Source organism: Vidua chalybeata, chromosome 6 (genome assembly GCF_026979565.1).
Source record: "Vidua chalybeata isolate OUT-0048 chromosome 6, bVidCha1 merged haplotype, whole genome shotgun sequence".
In the NCBI taxonomy this organism is placed as follows: domain Eukaryota; kingdom Metazoa; phylum Chordata; class Aves; order Passeriformes; family Viduidae; genus Vidua; species Vidua chalybeata.
Window position 1 is genome coordinate 45,176,352 of NC_071535.1, and position 16,802 is coordinate 45,193,153.

At 39.8% G+C, this 16,802-nt stretch overlaps 1 protein-coding gene and 1 long non-coding RNA gene across 12 annotated transcripts in view; one reads left to right on the forward strand and one right to left on the reverse strand.

The window, feature by feature from the left end:
- Nucleotides 1–312: 312 nt before the first annotated feature.
- On the reverse strand, nt 313–3,375 carry LOC128790000 (uncharacterized). Its single transcript, XR_008431604.1, has 3 exons — nt 3,226–3,375; nt 1,745–1,904; nt 313–428 (listed from the first exon to the last, which is right to left on the reverse strand). It is a non-coding gene; the product is annotated as an uncharacterized LOC128790000 (long non-coding RNA).
- A 1,522-nt stretch (nt 3,376–4,897) lies between these two features.
- LRRC56 (leucine rich repeat containing 56) overlaps nt 4,898–16,802 on the forward strand; it is a 59,073-nt gene continuing 47,168 nt past the window's right edge. For 3 of the 11 annotated variants that reach the window (XM_053946398.1, XM_053946409.1, XM_053946405.1), the window contains exons 1-3: nt 4,898–5,007; nt 6,237–6,378; nt 16,040–16,204. In XM_053946398.1, the coding sequence (XP_053802373.1) occupies nt 16,049–16,204 (156 nt within the window). In that variant the 5' untranslated portion in view covers nt 4,898–5,007; nt 6,237–6,378; nt 16,040–16,048. The other 8 variants (XM_053946406.1, XM_053946408.1, XM_053946407.1 and 5 more) reach the window with 6 other exon arrangements.

The window sequence follows — 16,802 nt, forward strand, 5'->3', positions numbered from 1 at the left end:
AGAGGATTCCTACCACAACAAGCACAGTGATACACACCTAAACTGAATGAAGCCTATCGTGGTACTACAGTTGTAACATTGGGTTTTATACCTACCCATTCTTTGATAAAAATGACCATCTGGCAGCTGCAGAGAAGCTTTGGACTTGTCCCATACCGTGGGACAGGATACCATACACTGGAAAAGCACATGCATGTAGACAGCATCCTTGAGTTTTCCAAAACCAGGAAATAGTTTGATCCAAAAGAAACTGAGAAAGGTAGAGGGCCTTGAACAGAGGAACAAACCAATAATAATTTATACCCAGGCATTTCAAGTTACCATTTATTCATCTGGAGTCAAGAATTATATAAACAAGGGAGCATAAGTATACTTTTCTGGCTCTCAGTATTTTTTTCAGATAAGAAGAAGCTTTTGTTTCCTTTTTCCTGTAAAAATGTAAAGGGAGAAAAATATTACATTTACAAATGTATTTATTTACAACTATTCATTTTAATTCAGGCAGAAATAGGAAACAGCCCTTCTGGAATTAGGCAGTCCTGGCTCAGTGGCTCAAATATTAATACATCGTCCTATCTCACCTTTGCTATCCCATGTCTTTCATCCCAATCAATCATCTTGACTGCACAGTAATGCAACTATTTCTGAGTATAATCTCTTGGTCATGAACCAGAATCTGTTTTCCTAAAGCAATAGTACAAAGGAAGGAAAGATTCCTCTAGTGTGGCATCTGCACTGGGTATTGCTTTAAAGTAAGTAGGATTCCTCCAGAGTTTTTCCCTCCCAGCAGAGCTGAGTCAGGATTTAAGCTAAAGAGATATCCCAACACAATTGAAGCCTGTCTTAAGCTTACCTTTTCCCTAAGAGACTCTACACCATGACAAGGTACCATTTGCTGTTTTTATTGCCTTCTAGTACGCCAAAAATTTACCATGCCAAGGAGGGTATTCACTTTCCTTGAGCAAGCATGCAGCAGTGAGAGGAGACAGGTTCTGTCATGCTGTGTGACTTTGGTGACATCAGTAGTTTTGTTCACTTGTTTATAAAACCAAGGGCAACATAAAACTATGAATGCCCATCTTTCAGTCTGAGTTAAAATACTCTATGAAAACTGTTATCAAAAGTTTTTCCAGGTCTAGTTGTCCTGGCTTTTGAGATAAGCATATATTCTATTTGCCATCTGTTGGAGGTGGGGCAGGTATCTTCTCTTAAATTGGGCAGTTTTCTTATCTCTTCCAAGAACAATGTCTCCCTCCGGGGAGATATCTTCTGTTAATGGGCCATTGAATGGCTCACTGCATGACTGATAAGTGACATCATCCCATTGTGAGATGCTCCACCCAGAGGGAGGAGCCAAGCATCCCTACCTGCATAAAATCAGCATTTTTTGAGACATCAGATCAGCCTCTTCACTGGATTTCCAGAGGAAGACCAGGCCCATCTACTCTATCACCAGACCTTCGGAGAAAACTACACCCTTCTACGGGATCACCGCTTCAGCTGCATTTCATCTGCCACTCCAGGAGAAGCAGCCACCATTTAACTGGACTATCACCAACACCCTGACTCCTCAGGGTGTCAGGTTTCTGACTCTATCAGTAGTTTTGTTTGTACTAATTACATTTTTTGTATTATTATTACTTAGTTTTTTTTCCTAGTAAAGAACTGTTATTCCCATTCCCATATCTTTGCCTGAGAGCCTTTTTATTTTGAAATTGTGGTAATTCGGAGGGAGGGGGTTTACCTTTTCCATTTCACGGGAGGCCCTTGCCTTCCTTCACAGACTCCTGTCTTTTCAAACCAAGACACTAGTTCAGAATGAAAAGATACAGCTTTGTACAAAATGACAAATGTTTTCTGACAAAGCTTTCCTTTCTGATTGCAGTTTATGAATTCACATAAGCCTGTGAAAAGGAGCAAAAACAAATGCCCAGATTAATTGAATCAGAGATGTTTTATTAACTGGATTCTCTTATCGCCCTTTCTTTTAATGCCAGGTGCAGTAACAGAAAAATAAATTCAATTTGCAGACTCCTGTCATCCTCCAGATCTTTTGATCAGTCTCTCAGCTTCATTCATTGCTTCTGATTATGAACTTCTAAGCACCTGCTGTGGTCGAAACTGTTCTTACATCGTCTCCTGAACACAGTGACTTCAATCACATGAAATCATGAGGTTAATGCCACAGTCGAGACTTCAAAGCTGTTTCTGCAGACCTGAGCTGATTTTTTTTTTTTTTGAAAATGCTACAGTAGCTCTTAGTTCTTAACCAATAGAAGAATTACCAAAGTTGTCAGTGTTCTGCTTATTGTGCAATAGAAGAAGATGGGAAAATTTTCTAGCAGAACTGCAGTCTGGGTGGGGGTGGCAGTACTGTAGGATGAGTTCTCCACTTAATCTCAGATTAGTTTTGATTTTTGTCTTTTTGTATAAAATGGAGATAAGTATTCTTGTTCTGTATTACCCACTTAAATCAGATGACCTTTAAAAGTTCCCTTCCAACCCAAACTATTCTATGAAATTGTTAGTTGCGCTAGAAAAGGAATTCTCACGAGAAAAAAGGTGATCACAGGGCTTACTAATGAGCGTAAGAGATCAGGCTGCAAGGGGAACTACCTTCAGAGAGACACTTTGAACAATCTTTCATAAGGGGGGAGACACTGATACATATCTAAATGAGTCTGATGGGTTATGTGCAATAGCAGAAAACTTTCCTCTGACCAGAAAGTCCCCTCTGGTTCTGTGTTTCTGAGCTGTAGGACAATCAAATCTTAAATGTTAATTATGCAAGTAGCAAAGTGATTATCTATTGATCAATAATATTAATTATAGACTGGGTTGATTGGATGGTGCTTGTGACTGAATAAAACCAGAAGAACAGAAAAATCTCTTGTAAAATAAGATTCCCAAAGGAAAAGTATGTTTATCTAGGCTTGGCTTTCAGAGGAGGCTTCACCCAATTACTGTTCATTTGGGTAGCACCAGTGGAATTAATCCAGAGTAACACATTTTGTGAAGTTCCTGTGAAGGTGAGATCAAAATCAGGCCCACTGTCTCCAGGTAGGTCCCAGGTACTCTAATTGTCAATACTAAGATTCTAAAACTTTCTTGGATAAACTGAAACATAACTTTTCTTTCCTATAAAGCTTTGTGAATGTACAACATGGTTCCTGGATAGACATCACATCAGCTCCACAGTTATTAATTTAAGGATTTCTCACTGACCTTAGCTCAGCTCTGGGAATGGTGCCAGCACAATTACAGTAACTTTGAATAAAGAGACATAAAGCTTCTGTATCTACCCTGAAATTGTGCCAGAATTTTCTCTTCCTCAGTGATGGAAAGATACATTTCTTCGATTGGTTTCAAATAGTTCAGACTGCATTGGCCATCAGTAGATTATTTCCAGCAAAATAAGGAAAAGAAGAAAATTACCATGCAGATATGTGCATACACAATACATATCTGCTCCATAGATAACCTTTGGAAAGTGTGTCCCAAGAAGGTATATGTTGGGAAACTGAGTCAAGGTGATCTGAGCTAGTTACCTGGGAAAAAAAAATGGCAGAGTTGGGAATAAAATTCCAGGGGCAGATGCTTGATTCAGTATTGTTTTTGCTGAATCACACTACCTTCCTGGAGCATGTCAAGGCCCATTGCCTTCCTTCTGTGAAGATGGGCAGTTGGATTGCAATGACACCATGTGGAGCTCAGTGTGCTCATCGCCTTGGAAAATCAGGCCCCTGGTGATTCTCTCTGATGTTAATTGACCATCAGACCCTACAAGAGGGGAGTCAACACATTTCCTGACCCATGGTCTAAGTGTTTTCCAAACCCTAGAGTAAATTTGATGGAGTTCTAGAGGAAATGCTGATGCAATCCACCAGCAGCTGCTGCTCTCCCACATCCTCACAAAGATGGGGTGAGCTGCATGCAAGTAGTGTAGTCAAAACCCCAGCTGCTTCTACATGGCAGGCAGGACTCTGTGCCTTCCCTCCAGACCTCTTGCCTTCCTGCCTTTGAGAGAAACACTGCTAAGGGCTGTTCCCAAGAAAATGCTGGGATCATCCTGAATGTAAACCCCTGAAAAAGCAGGTTTTTCATGTGGGACCACTGATCACCTAGGAAGATGTGATAGGAATCACATCTTCCTAGGTGCCTGATTTACAAATCCTATATTGAAATGTGGAAATGTAGATATCTTCTGTGAGTGAGAATGGTTAGAGCTGCACTCTTGCACTGAGATGTTTGATGATGTCACCAACAAAAGTTGAATCACATCTGTTGGATCCAGGTTATTACAAACTTCATTCTTACATGTCTAATCTTTTGACAATTCTGGTCTGGAAATTTATTCTTTGAATCTGTTTGTGTTTTAGTTGGTTTGTTTGGGTGTTTTGTTTGTTTGCTTTTGTTTGGTTTTGTTTTGGTTTTTTTTAAAATGCAAAATCATTTGGTGAAACCAGCCTTGTTATCTGCCACAAGCTGCATTTTTTGCACACACTGCAGACGTGTGAGATCACCTTTGTGCATGATAATGTCGTTAGTTTTTCATCGGCCGGCAAAGGTTTTGGATGTGGTGTGGAACAGAGATGTCCCCATCCTCTCCTTCAGCCGTGTGAGCACCTGTCACCCAAATCCCACAGAGGTCCTGCTGCCTTTCCCGTCCCATTCCTGTCCTCAATTCCGTGCCCACCCCTGCTCCCCCAGTTTGCTCCCGCTGTTTGCCTTGCTGCTTTTTCCACTGCAAGCACGCTGCTCTGCCACTCCGAGTCGTGAACCCTTCCTGGCTCGGGAGGCTCTCCAGCCTCTCCTCCTCCTCCTTCCGGCGCGGGCAGCGGGCGGGGCCGCTGCGATGGGAGGATGGATGGATGAATGCGTGGGCGGGCCCGGGGGCCGCTCCAGGTGCCGCGGCCGCAGCCGCGGCGTTGCCGGGCGACGGGCGGCCGCTGTCGCTCCCGCCCCGTTGCTCTCCCGTTCTCCCCGCGGCCCCGGCACGGCCGGCAGGTACGAACAGGAACCGTCCCATGGGGAGAGAGGGTGGGAGCTCAGAGCTGTCTGTGTGTGTGTTTGGGGGCGGGCGTGGGGCTGGGCACCCCTCCTTTCCCAGGGCTTGTGCACAGAGGTTAAGGGGCGTTGAAAAAGGCCGTTGTGGGGGCCACGGTGTCGGGGTGGGACACGCAGGCTGGAGTGGGACACACTGCCCGGGGTGGAACACCTCCAATGCTTCCCAGAGTTTGAAGACCCCACCAAAGCATGTGCATCGCTATAGCAATCCAGCCTATGTGCAGGTGGAAAGCACCTGAGGTCTGAGACTGAAAGTCTTTGTTTATGTTCTGGTAGATGTAACAGCGTATTTAATTTTTATGTTTTGGTGGAGCGCTGAGGAGAACAAAGTTAATGAATAAAAAGTCCTGGGCTGGTGTAAGTTGTAGAAGTATTCCCAGGTGTTTCACACTGAGAGGATGTGCTCCTCCATAGTGCCTCCTCAGCTTCTCTTGAAGGGCTGAAGAGACTTGCTGGTGCCAAACTTAAGCTTCCTTCAGCTTCTTGAAGAAGGTGCTCAGGTGTGGTCCCTGCCCATGACCCCTCTGTGGTGTGGAAAAAGTTTTCTGTCAGCAAGAAACTCTTCACCCCTCATAGTTTTTAGCAGTCAGTAATTAGTTAATTGGATACCTTCAGCTCTCCCTTTGTCTTATCTGTGAGGCCTGTGATCTCCCGGCTCTGCACCTGTCTTCTATAGCTATTGATTCCTGATATAAATGTTCCTGCTCACCTATTATTTTCCATTTTGACTGCTTTTACGTGGCAACGTTTTCTGACAACTGGTACAGTGAAAGTATGCTAAATATTGACATTAACCTTTTATGCCATGCTACCACAATGGCAATGCTTTCTCTAACACAGAATCAACTTATTCCTACCAGAAAATCAGTGTTCCTTTTGTTCAGTAAAAAACTTCTTTTTCCCCAACTATGTAGATCCTTCTCTAACAAGTCCTTCACATTCTCACAGTCTCTTTGGGAACTCTAATGAGTTACACTTTCATTAAGCTCTTCTAGGCTCTACTGCTTCGTGTCCTATTCCACTTTTAAGCCCTATTAGCATGGACTTCTGCTGCTACAGTGAATAAAGTACTTCTCTTTATTAATTGCTAAGTGCTTAGAATCTCTTGGGTATGTTTTGTTGTTTTGTTTTTTGTTCTCTTGAAGATTGTGTTCTTACTGTTGTTTTAGCAGGACGTGGTACAATTAAATAACACTATGAGCACCTGTCAGTCAAGATAAATGAAGATAAACAGCTGTGACTACTAAATTAAAATCTCTGTAGGAGAGGAATGGGAAATGATGCAGAACAGCAGTGACATTGGAAGAAAAGGTAAAGTAATGTCAAATGTACAAATTACTGAAAATGTTTCAGAACCTTTTAAAATTACTCTCCCATTTAATGGTATTACTTTTCTTCATGTTATTTTGTCTGGTTTCAACTTGCCTAAAATCATGGATTAAATGTACAGTGTTCAGGCATGTCAGATCTCAGAGCTGCTGGCATTAACAGGTTTCATTGTGAAGGTTGTGGTGATTTTTTTTTGGGGCTTTGTGTTCTCTCTCTTGGCTTTAACACTGACAATGACTATGCTCCTGTAGGTCTGACCTCTCAGGGGGTTGATATATGGATACATCTACCTGTGGGCAGCTCAGTTTGTTAGTTGTACACTGCTGTCAGTAAAAGAACCGGCTCTGCCCATGGCCTGGGATGCCATCAGCCTGTTCTTACACAATTCAAAGGACCTGATCCCATATAAAGCAGGATACAGATTCCATGTGAAACCAGATGTGAGTTTAGCATTGGACTGGAATGGTGTTATTGATGATAATGCAGGTGCTTCTCTAACTGTAGTTCCTTAGGGAACACCATTAAAGAAATCATGTTTATCCTCAATGTTTGAAGTAGTATAAAAGTGCTGCAAAATAGTAACATTATGTAAAATATCATAAATTTGGGCTTGCTACATTTGTCAGTAATGGGAATGGATTAATATTATTAATGAGGAACTATGAAGAGGTTATTTTTTTAAATAGGAAAATTAATAAGCTTTTCACAGAAATTTAGAGATAGCTGCATAATTTTAGTTTACTATTCTAATGGTTGGTGTTTTTATACCTTCTATGGAGTTACAGGTGGGCTTGAAAAAAAAATTAGAAGCAAAACCTATTTTATATCAGTAGGGTCACAGGTACTTGCTCTAATACAAATCAGAAGACCAGATTTGCCATGGCAGATGCAGTAAATACTAACATGTCTGTATTAAAAGGAAAGACTGTGGACTCTGGCTAGTTCAAAGAAACATTATCTGATATTAAAAAAAAAAATTAGAGAGCACATGTTTCTTTGACTACAGCTTCTCACATCTGGAAGCAATATTCAAAGTATAGCAAGCTGGCTGGTTATCTTGCATATTTTACATCTTTAGTTTTAAATTATGTTTTAGAATGGAGTTCTAAAACTTTTTTCTAAAAAGTTTATTTTTTTCTTAAAACTGGTTTTCTTTTCTTTCTTTTTTTTTTTTTCAATGTTCCTAACATATGTGGTGATTGGACATGGTTTTGTTTTATTTTAATGTAGTATCCACCCAAGTTCAAAGTGGGGAAAAGAAACATATTTAGAATGAAGTGGCTTAAGTAAATTATTGATACTTATGAAAGAGCATTCAGAAATTTTGCTTGTTATGTGAAAATATAATCTTGCACCTGGTCAAACAGACAGTGTTAAAAACTTCTGAGAATAGGGGTTGAAAACAGTGGAGGTTCATGTGCTGTCCTTATGGTCATATATTGTATTTTATGTGCAAAGCTGATCATCCTGGAGGGTAAATGGCAGAATTGAAATTCTTTCCATGAAATGCTTCAGAGAGAAGAGGAGATGAAATGACGTGATGCAAAAGAAAGCTATAATTTAATGAATGGTGTGGACAGTTAGATGTATCCTCCATAATTCTAACTGCTGTTGACCTAATTTCTAATCTTGCCTCCAAGCAACCTATGCCTGTCTTCCACAATTTAAATAAATACAATGCAAGAATATACTTTCTCAGTTTTTAAAACTGCTTCCTGATGAATTTTCTGTGTCTTCTTTAGTCATTGGATGGCTATTTGTGATGTCCTGAGACATGACAAATAATTGCTTCCCTGTACACCTTCCCAGCTGTTGAACACAGCTCACCTTTTGGACTGGGAAGATGTTGATTGCCAGAAATTACAGCAGCACACCAGGGAAAGGATCACTTTGGACTATCTCTGCTTCTGATAGTGTTTTTAAAGGATCTGTTTCTGACTACAGTAGTAGCCTTGGTCCAGCAGGACAGTTATAATGCCACCTTATCAGTAGCCCAAACTGATTTCTCAAGGTTTCATTTCACTGTCTTCTGCCCTTGCTAAAATTTTGGCAATGTCTGTTACTAAATTATCTCCTGTGGCATCATCCACTGTTCAGTGTTTCTCTACAAGTTCATCTAGAATCTATCTCTTTTTATACAATCTGTCCCATGTGAGCAACACATTGGAAATCAGAAACTTACCAGCCACTCTTCAAACAGCTTTGCAGGCCGGGAAGGAATCTCTTGCTTTAAATAGTTTAATTACCAAAAAAAAAAAAAAAAAAAAAGACTGAAAATTGTTTGAGGGCAGCCAAAGTATGTTGAAATTCAGAAATACCATATGTGATGCATTTTCATCCTGCACAGAAGTTTGTGTTTCAAAAGGCTTATAAAAGCAATGCAGTAGTAGCTGGGAAAAAAAAAAGGTCTGTTTTTATTGTCCTTTTCTCAGCTGGAATCTGGAAATTCTTCTAATTGGTGGTTACTTAAAACTGCTGTGAAGACCAAAACCATAGAGTTTTTCTTCTCTGCAGCTTTGGACTGTCACTCAGTTCTGAGTCCATGGATTAAAATGAATCTTGAAATAAATCTTGAAAAAGTACTGATTCTGCAAAACCTTGCTTTTGCTTTGCTTTTGCTTTGCTTTTGCTTTGCTTTTGCTTTGCTTTTGCTTTGCTTTTGCTTTGCTTTTGCTTTGCTTTTGCTTTGCTTTTGCTTTGCTTTTGCTTTGCTTTTGCTTTGCTTTTGCTTTGCTTTTGCTTTGCTGATGTCCTTTTTTAAGTATGTCTAACAACATGCCTAGCATCTGAATTTTTAAGTAATTGCTGTATTATGCCTTTTAAATGCAAGGAAGGTAAATACATCTTCCAGTGACATCTATATTTAAGGCAGAATCTGTGTGTGTGACAAGCACAGATATGTTGATTCCTGTGTACCTTGTAATTAGCTATCCATGAAATAAGGAAATAAGGAAAAGAGGATTTTAACTAGACCAGCCTCATTTCTCCCTTATTTAACATCTGGACACTATTGGATAAAAGTTTGTGGCCATAAAGGGTCAAATTTGGTTTCCTGATCCTGGCTACCTTGATAGAATGGTGAGAGACTTACTGTTATCTAGTCCACTGAAACAATTTCAGTGCATTTGACAACCTTCTGAGAGTGAAGGCATTGGTACCTTGGAGCTCTGTTTTTCACCAGCTATCCCTACATCCTGCTCTCTGCTTTGCTTTTCTAGGGCTCATTGTGGGGACAGATAGCAGAAGAGAGTCCTGAGACATTTTTTTTGCAGCAGGAAGTTCACTTATAAATGAAAAAAACCCTCAATCTGTAGCATCTTGCAGTATCTAAGGATTTACATAATCCATACTCATCCATAGCCACTGTCTGGAGACTTGCAGTACAGAGAGAATCAATAAACATTTGTAGGCAGACAGAAATTACCACTGACCACCTTCCTTCACAGGACTCGAAAAACTAAAACCAATTGATTAGACTTAGGTTTATTTTTTCTTTGAAATGTAGTCAAACATATAATAGAGGGTGATCTGCTTTTCTATCCTGCTATGAGGATGTTTTGTTGAGCAATACACTTAGAGCAGGTACTGGGTGTGCAACTGCAGTGGGAGCTGCAGGTTGTACTTGGGTGGGAGTCCCAGGCAAGGGGCTGTGACCTGGTGCTGACCTTTCAGACAGCAAAAGGGCACAGGGACCTGTGGTGGCCAGGTGACCGGACACTGGGACACAGCAGGAGCCAAGGGCTCATCGCTAAGACCCCAGACCATCACAGGCATGGAGGGTACAAAACCTGGGGATTCCTTTGTTGGGGTTCCCTCCCCAGAGGCACCAGCTCAAGCTGTTTCTGTGTTACTGCACCACAATTAAATTGCTTTAGGATTCCAGACATCTGGGACACTGCCATGGGAAACCCAGGGCTGAGCCAGTGAGGAAACCCTGTCTGGCTGTGTGAGTGTGGGGTGTGCAGGGAGCCAAGAGGGACACCCCTGGGGTAACTGGAAGCCATCTGTTGGGAAGGGACTTTGGTCCCAGCAGTGGAAGTCTAGGGTGGTGGGAACGTGAATGCCAGAGTGACTTCCGGATACTCGTACACGGAAGTTGCCTTAAAAATTTGGCAAGCTAGCTCCAGAATTATGTAATATGGGGGTATTGCCAGCTCATATGATAAAACATTTCATATCACCCTGCTCAGCAGGATCTCAGGGAAAAGAGTATTATATATGCAATTGTAATGATGAAATTATTTTTAATATATCTACATGGAATCTGTAGGTATATAAATGAGAAATTGGTAACTTTAATGGCATTGCCTTTTTATTATTACTTACTTTTTAAAGACTATTAGACATCTTTTATCTCAACTGTGTCTGGGTTGTAGCATGCATTTTCTTCTCTGGGATCACTGCTGCTTTGAGTGACAGCACAGTTTGAACTTGGCTCCATGCATGGGGGTGTTACAACGTCCACAAAGCTCCCAAGAGCTCTCCCTGAGGAGTCTGTGGGACACAGATCCCGAGGCTTACCTGCTATGGTTGTGGTAAGTGCGGAGCAGGATTTTTATTTAATAGCAAAGAACTATCAGAACACTCATATAGCTTTTAAAGCCATAAATAAGGAAGGTAAATAAATTAGATAAATCAGTACACTTGCTTTATATGCACATTTGGATGCTTGAACCAAGACCTCAAATTAACTGAACAGTTACACAAAAATATCATTCAACATTTGAGTCATCCAGTGTCATTAAAGTCAGTGAATTTTTAATTATATTAAATGGGATATTGTCATCTTAATATTTCATCTTTCCCTTAAAAGCTTTTTTTCTTTAGTGGGGCACAGAAGGGGAATATTTATGAATGCTCTTTATAGTGTTTGCATGATCCCTTGATATTAAAGTAGCATTACTGAAGTAGTCATTACCTTGTTCTGCTTAACAAAACCAGAAGGTTTAAATCAAATTGTTTAGTCATACACAAAAAAAAACCCTCATATTAATAAAAAGCCTGATGTCTTATTTTTCAGCTATTTAGAAGCAGCACCTGCTAAAATAGACTGATGTGTTGCAGGATGCTTTATATTACATGAATGTTGCAGGAACTGTTTTTGCCATTATGGGTGGATTATTGTAACAGTAGTTTCCTGATGACATCATAGTAAATTCCAGCTGCCCAAATAGTTATTTTCCAGAAGAGGTTATCTGCAGTGCACTTGTGCAAAATTACACTTTAAAAGGGAACTCATAGTTCTCTTGGGACTTGTAAACCAAAAGTTTTGTCAAATCCATAATACAGAATATATATATAAAAATATATATATAAATACAGAATTCTTTGTTTTCATTCTGTGTCAGTGGCAACAGTATGGGCATTACTCTAATTTGTGATTCATACAGACAAAAATTATATTATGCAAGACAAGAGAAATGGAAGTCTGCAGTGCAAGCTTCCTGTCGTGAAGGGATAGATAGCACAATGGTTCTCAAATGGGTGTTTTTCCTAGAGAATGTTTTGGCTGGTGACCAAAAAATATAGATAAGGGCCCAGAGACTGCAGTGCCCCCACTGCAATGGCACACTTTGTGTCCAGTGAAGGCATGAGTAGCCACAGAGCAGGAGAGAATGCTGGTTGAAAAACTGGCCTGAGGCAGTAGAGATTCCTTTTTATATGGGATGTTAATACGCAGAGGTATATGCCTTTCCTAGAGTGAGTTTCGATTAATTACCATTGTTGGGGGTGTTTTGTTTTTAAAAAGTAACTTAATTGCTTGGACAAGCTGTTTAGGTAATGTCATGAAGGCTGCATTAGAACTTATCATGCCTAGTCACACAATTTAGACCTTCCTTCCCAGTCTTAAGAAGCCGTAATTAATATTGAGTCAGACATTTCTGGCAATTGCTGAATTTTAAATGTGTATTAATATATATTTAATGAAGAATACACCATCTTATTGCTGACTCTTCGATAAATCTTATAGCAGGAAAATAAAATCTTGGAGTCTTACCAGATTGTCAGACCCTAAGAACATCAAATAACTATTCTCTGCCAATTTCTTTCTAGCAAATTACAGTATTCTGAGGGGATTTTAAATAATGTGTTGTTCCAATGATCATTTAATTTTAACAATGGTTTTTATTACTGGTATTTATATATGTTGAAAATGTCCTGCAGTTTTTAATGAACTGTCACAACATGTCTGTGAATTGAATAACTTACCATGATTACACTTGCTCACTTGGGTAAGGAGAGGGGCAGTAGTAGAGAAGGTTGGCAGATTAACTCTTTGTAGAATTCAAAATCTTCCATCTCACTGCTCTGGTCATTGATTTCTCCTGCACTCAATGACTATTTGCTTCTAGTTATCCACACAAGTCAGAACCTGCCAATTTAAGACTTTTGATGCAAATCCTGCAAAAACTAATTTATTGGTTTCTTTCAATCTTTTATTCTTCTTAGTGTTCACATGAAGTATAAAACCTCATTATTTTCCAGCCATTTGCTCTTCCCCGACACACTCATGTGCTTACCAGTACTGCTCTGCTGTCCCACTGGATTCACTGCAGGTTTGTGCTAGGTGCAGTTAGCTTCCATCCTTGTGTGTCCCACAAAGCACTGTGGGAATGGCTCTGTTCAGCACATGGATCCAACATACATCCAGTGCAACCACCTTGTCCGAGAAGGAAATCTTCAGGTTCGTGGCTTTTCAGACCTCTTTAGTGACAGCAGAAGTCTTTGCAGTCCCTGTAAACTGTCCCACTGAGGCTAACACTAGTTTGGGTCAGTGTTGGCTTGTCCTGTGTGTTTGGCAGAGCTGTAGGTTCACCAGATGGACCTGATGAAAACGAGCAATGTGACTCCTGTGTCTCTAGGAGAACAAATGTTGTGCCCCCTTCTTGCTCCTACACCATGCTGGAGATTTCAGATGTTCATGGATTTTATGAAATATTGGCACCTCACCACTAGGATTTCTGCACTCTTAATTTTTCTACAATCTTATTTTGAGCGTGTTATTTTGATCCATGTTCAGAAGGAGATTCTTTTGTCTCTGGAGAAAGCTTTGAAATGATAGAAACATGTAAAAAATTAGTTTTGCTTGCTGATAATAATTCAACTTGATCACAAACAATTTATAACGAAAATACTTCTCACTAATCCAATGTTACAATAATTACAAGAGCAGATCAATAGCAGGAAGTATAAAACAAAGTATTACTTCAAATATTAAGCCACAAATTGATCTCCTTCTTGTCAAGCCTAAAGTAAATGCTGTATCAACATGTTTCAAAGATTTGAAGATGTTCTGAAATGTGATGGTGATGGCCCAACAGAGAGAGAACAGTAATTTGTTTTATGCGTGTGTGTTAACTCTTTGCAGCCTGCATCTACAAAATCCTGCTGTTATCTCATTTTGCACTCACATATTACATCAGTGTTCTCTGACTACTGCTGCACTTGGCTCTGATAGCATACAAGATTATCTCTGGATAATAACAATCCTCATTTGAATTAGAAAGAGCCACCAGTACTCACGCACAATCCAACACAAGTCTTGTGCAATTGGCAAAGGATTCTAGAATTTATGTGACAAGAATATTCTACTTCAAATCAGTTATTGACCAAAATAGTTCCTTCTTAGGAAAATAATGACAACACCAGAAGGTGTTGTTACAGAACACCTTCATAGAAGATTGTTTAATTTTCTTGGACAACTGATGACTCTTACAAATCTGTTCTGACTAAATCATACTGACCTGTTCTAAAGAAAGTAGAGGATAAAAAGTCTGAGAAATTCCAGAATTCTTTAGAAAAAAAACAGATAATAGATATTTATGTATTGTAACTTTTCTTCTAAAATGCAAGACACAGTGATTTTGAGGTCTCCTAATCAATTGATGTATGAAAGTTGTCCTTACACTACTGTAGGCATACTGAGGTTTTAGAAGCTGCAAATATCACTTCTCAATTCACTTCATGGTGGTTATTTTATAAGCCAGTAAGAAAGATTGAAAGAGGTTCTGTGACTCTGAAGAATTTGTTCCTGAACATGTTTTTAGACATTGAATATTGCTGTGGCTCAGCTGTAGCACATTTCAGCAGTCAGCTTCTCTTGTAGGAGTGCTTGCCACGTAGGTTCAGTGACCTGGAAAAAATAAGGTTTGCTTTCTCTGGACTTCTTCTGCCCTGATGAGTGTACAGAAGGAACACTTAGGAATAGGAGGGTTTGGCTCCTCCCTTCATAGTGTAGTAGATTCTGCAGGGAGAGGCTTGGTGTATCATCACTTTTTGTTTGAATAAGGGCTGCTGGTTTTTTTCTGACAGTACAGAGTCTTTTGATTTTTTTTTTTTTTTCTTGTGCAAGTGGAGAATTTTGACTGGACTTGAGTAGTCAAAAGAAGAAGTCTTTTTGATCCAAAGCTCTTTCACCTTATACCAAGTCAGCCCTGTCGAGTAGAGATGATCAACTGAGCATTCAGAACTCCTATTTGTCCTAACAGAAGTTACTCCTGTGTTTAACTGTTTATTAGTATGAGGAGGAAGGAAAGTCGTAATTCTCAGGTCTTGGCCATCACTGATGCTTTGTCAGCCAGTTATGATTAGCTTGATCATTTAATTACTTTTCCAGCACTAAGAATAAATATTGCTTTGCAGCGGAGAACAGAACAAAACGGCAGGTGTCCCTTCAGCAGAGCAAGACAGCTTTTCTCTAGTCTAGTCTTTTGTTGTTACAGCAGCATTTCCAGCTGTGATACTTCCTTGTTGCCAAGTAGTAGTAAATAGCTGTATAAATCACAGTAATGCTTGTACCATTTGGGTACAGCTGGTTGCTTTTTTACTCTAACGGGTGTACATATGCTTACTCTCATATTTCAAAGATAATTGTTAATATTTCTGTGAAAGTGATATCTTTGGGAATTGAAGAATGACCATATGTGAAATGCTTAATCTTCAAACTTTATATTAATTTCTCACTTGAAGCAAACACAATTTTATTTAAATTGTGTTTTTAATTTATTTTCTCCAAGACTTTCTTTAGAACTAGAAATCAGTAGCCATTGCCTGCCTAACCTAGAGTCAATAACAGTGCCGGGATGTTTGATTTAGACAGCAAACACAGACAGGTTTTGTCCATGCTACCTGCAGGCAGAGATCAAAATGCTTGAGAGGTTCTGTTGTGCCTTGGTTCTGGCACTTGCAGTCTGGAGTCCAGCAGAGTTTTGCTGGGTGTTGTTCATGTTTCTCAAGAGGAAATGGGTAAGTAGGGAGCCTGTGTGGATGGGAAGCTCACTAACACTGGAGAAGGATGAGTGGAGTAGTGAGAAGGCTGGAAAGATGTCCCGAGTTGTTTGTTCTTAGCTTCCTTCTTTGTACAGAGCTGTAGGCATGCCTGGCTTCTTTCATAGCAAAGAATAGTTTGCTATGAAAGCTTACACTCAAAGCTGAATGAGGTGTGGGACTCTTCACTCTTGAGGGTGAAGAAAAGGAAAAGCCTGTTACGTAATGCACAGCTTTAGGTTTGTGCTGATTAAAGGAACCTGTATCTCTATAGGCATTTTCTGTCTTGCAATGGGAGTCAAAATAGATTTTGCTGACAGGAAAATAATAAATACGGGTAGAAAAATCAGACTGCTTGTTACCCTTTTGTTCAAAGCATGTTGAAATGGACCTGAAGTGGAATCCTGACAGAGTTTCTCATCCAGGCTCATCTGAAGACCAGGAAATTGATTTGAATTGGCAAGGCAACCGAAATCCCAGTCTGCTGATTAAAGGTGACGGAGAGCTGCTTATGGATGAACATCTTTCCCCCAGGAAACTGGTGAGTAGACATCCAACTTTTTAATGAAGTGGAAGAGGCAAACTGGCACATACAGAGCTGTATTAACCTTCCAGCTGCTGTTGTAGTGATTGTGGATTGTTGCCTCTCTGACATTTAGATTTCTGTGTAAAGTAGATTCTGTCTTATGAAAGTATATCAAATGTTTGTCCTCCTTTCACCTCGTTTCATATCAAAAGTATTCCCAGCATGATTGTAGATGTGTTTATTGCCAGGGTTCTTGAAGCAGCGTGAAGAAAAGTACAGGTAGAATAATTATAGTCTACACAGATCTCATTAATGCCATCTGGAGTACCTTGAATCTTAGCTTTAGAAAAGGAATTTACATTAATCTTGTTCTAGAGATTAGGAATGTGACTTTAAAACACAAGTTTTTTTCCTCCAAATTAGTGAAATCCTCTGTCCTGCTAAGAAGCCAATTAAAATATTCTGCAAATGATAGAAGTACTTTCTATACATGTCAAAGTGGGAGGAATTTCAAAGCATATTTGAAAGCCATGTTCCCTTTTAGGCTGGGAAATGATTTTGCTATGTAGCCTGTTGAAAGAGAGTCACATGCTGAAATCTTCATGAAGGAATT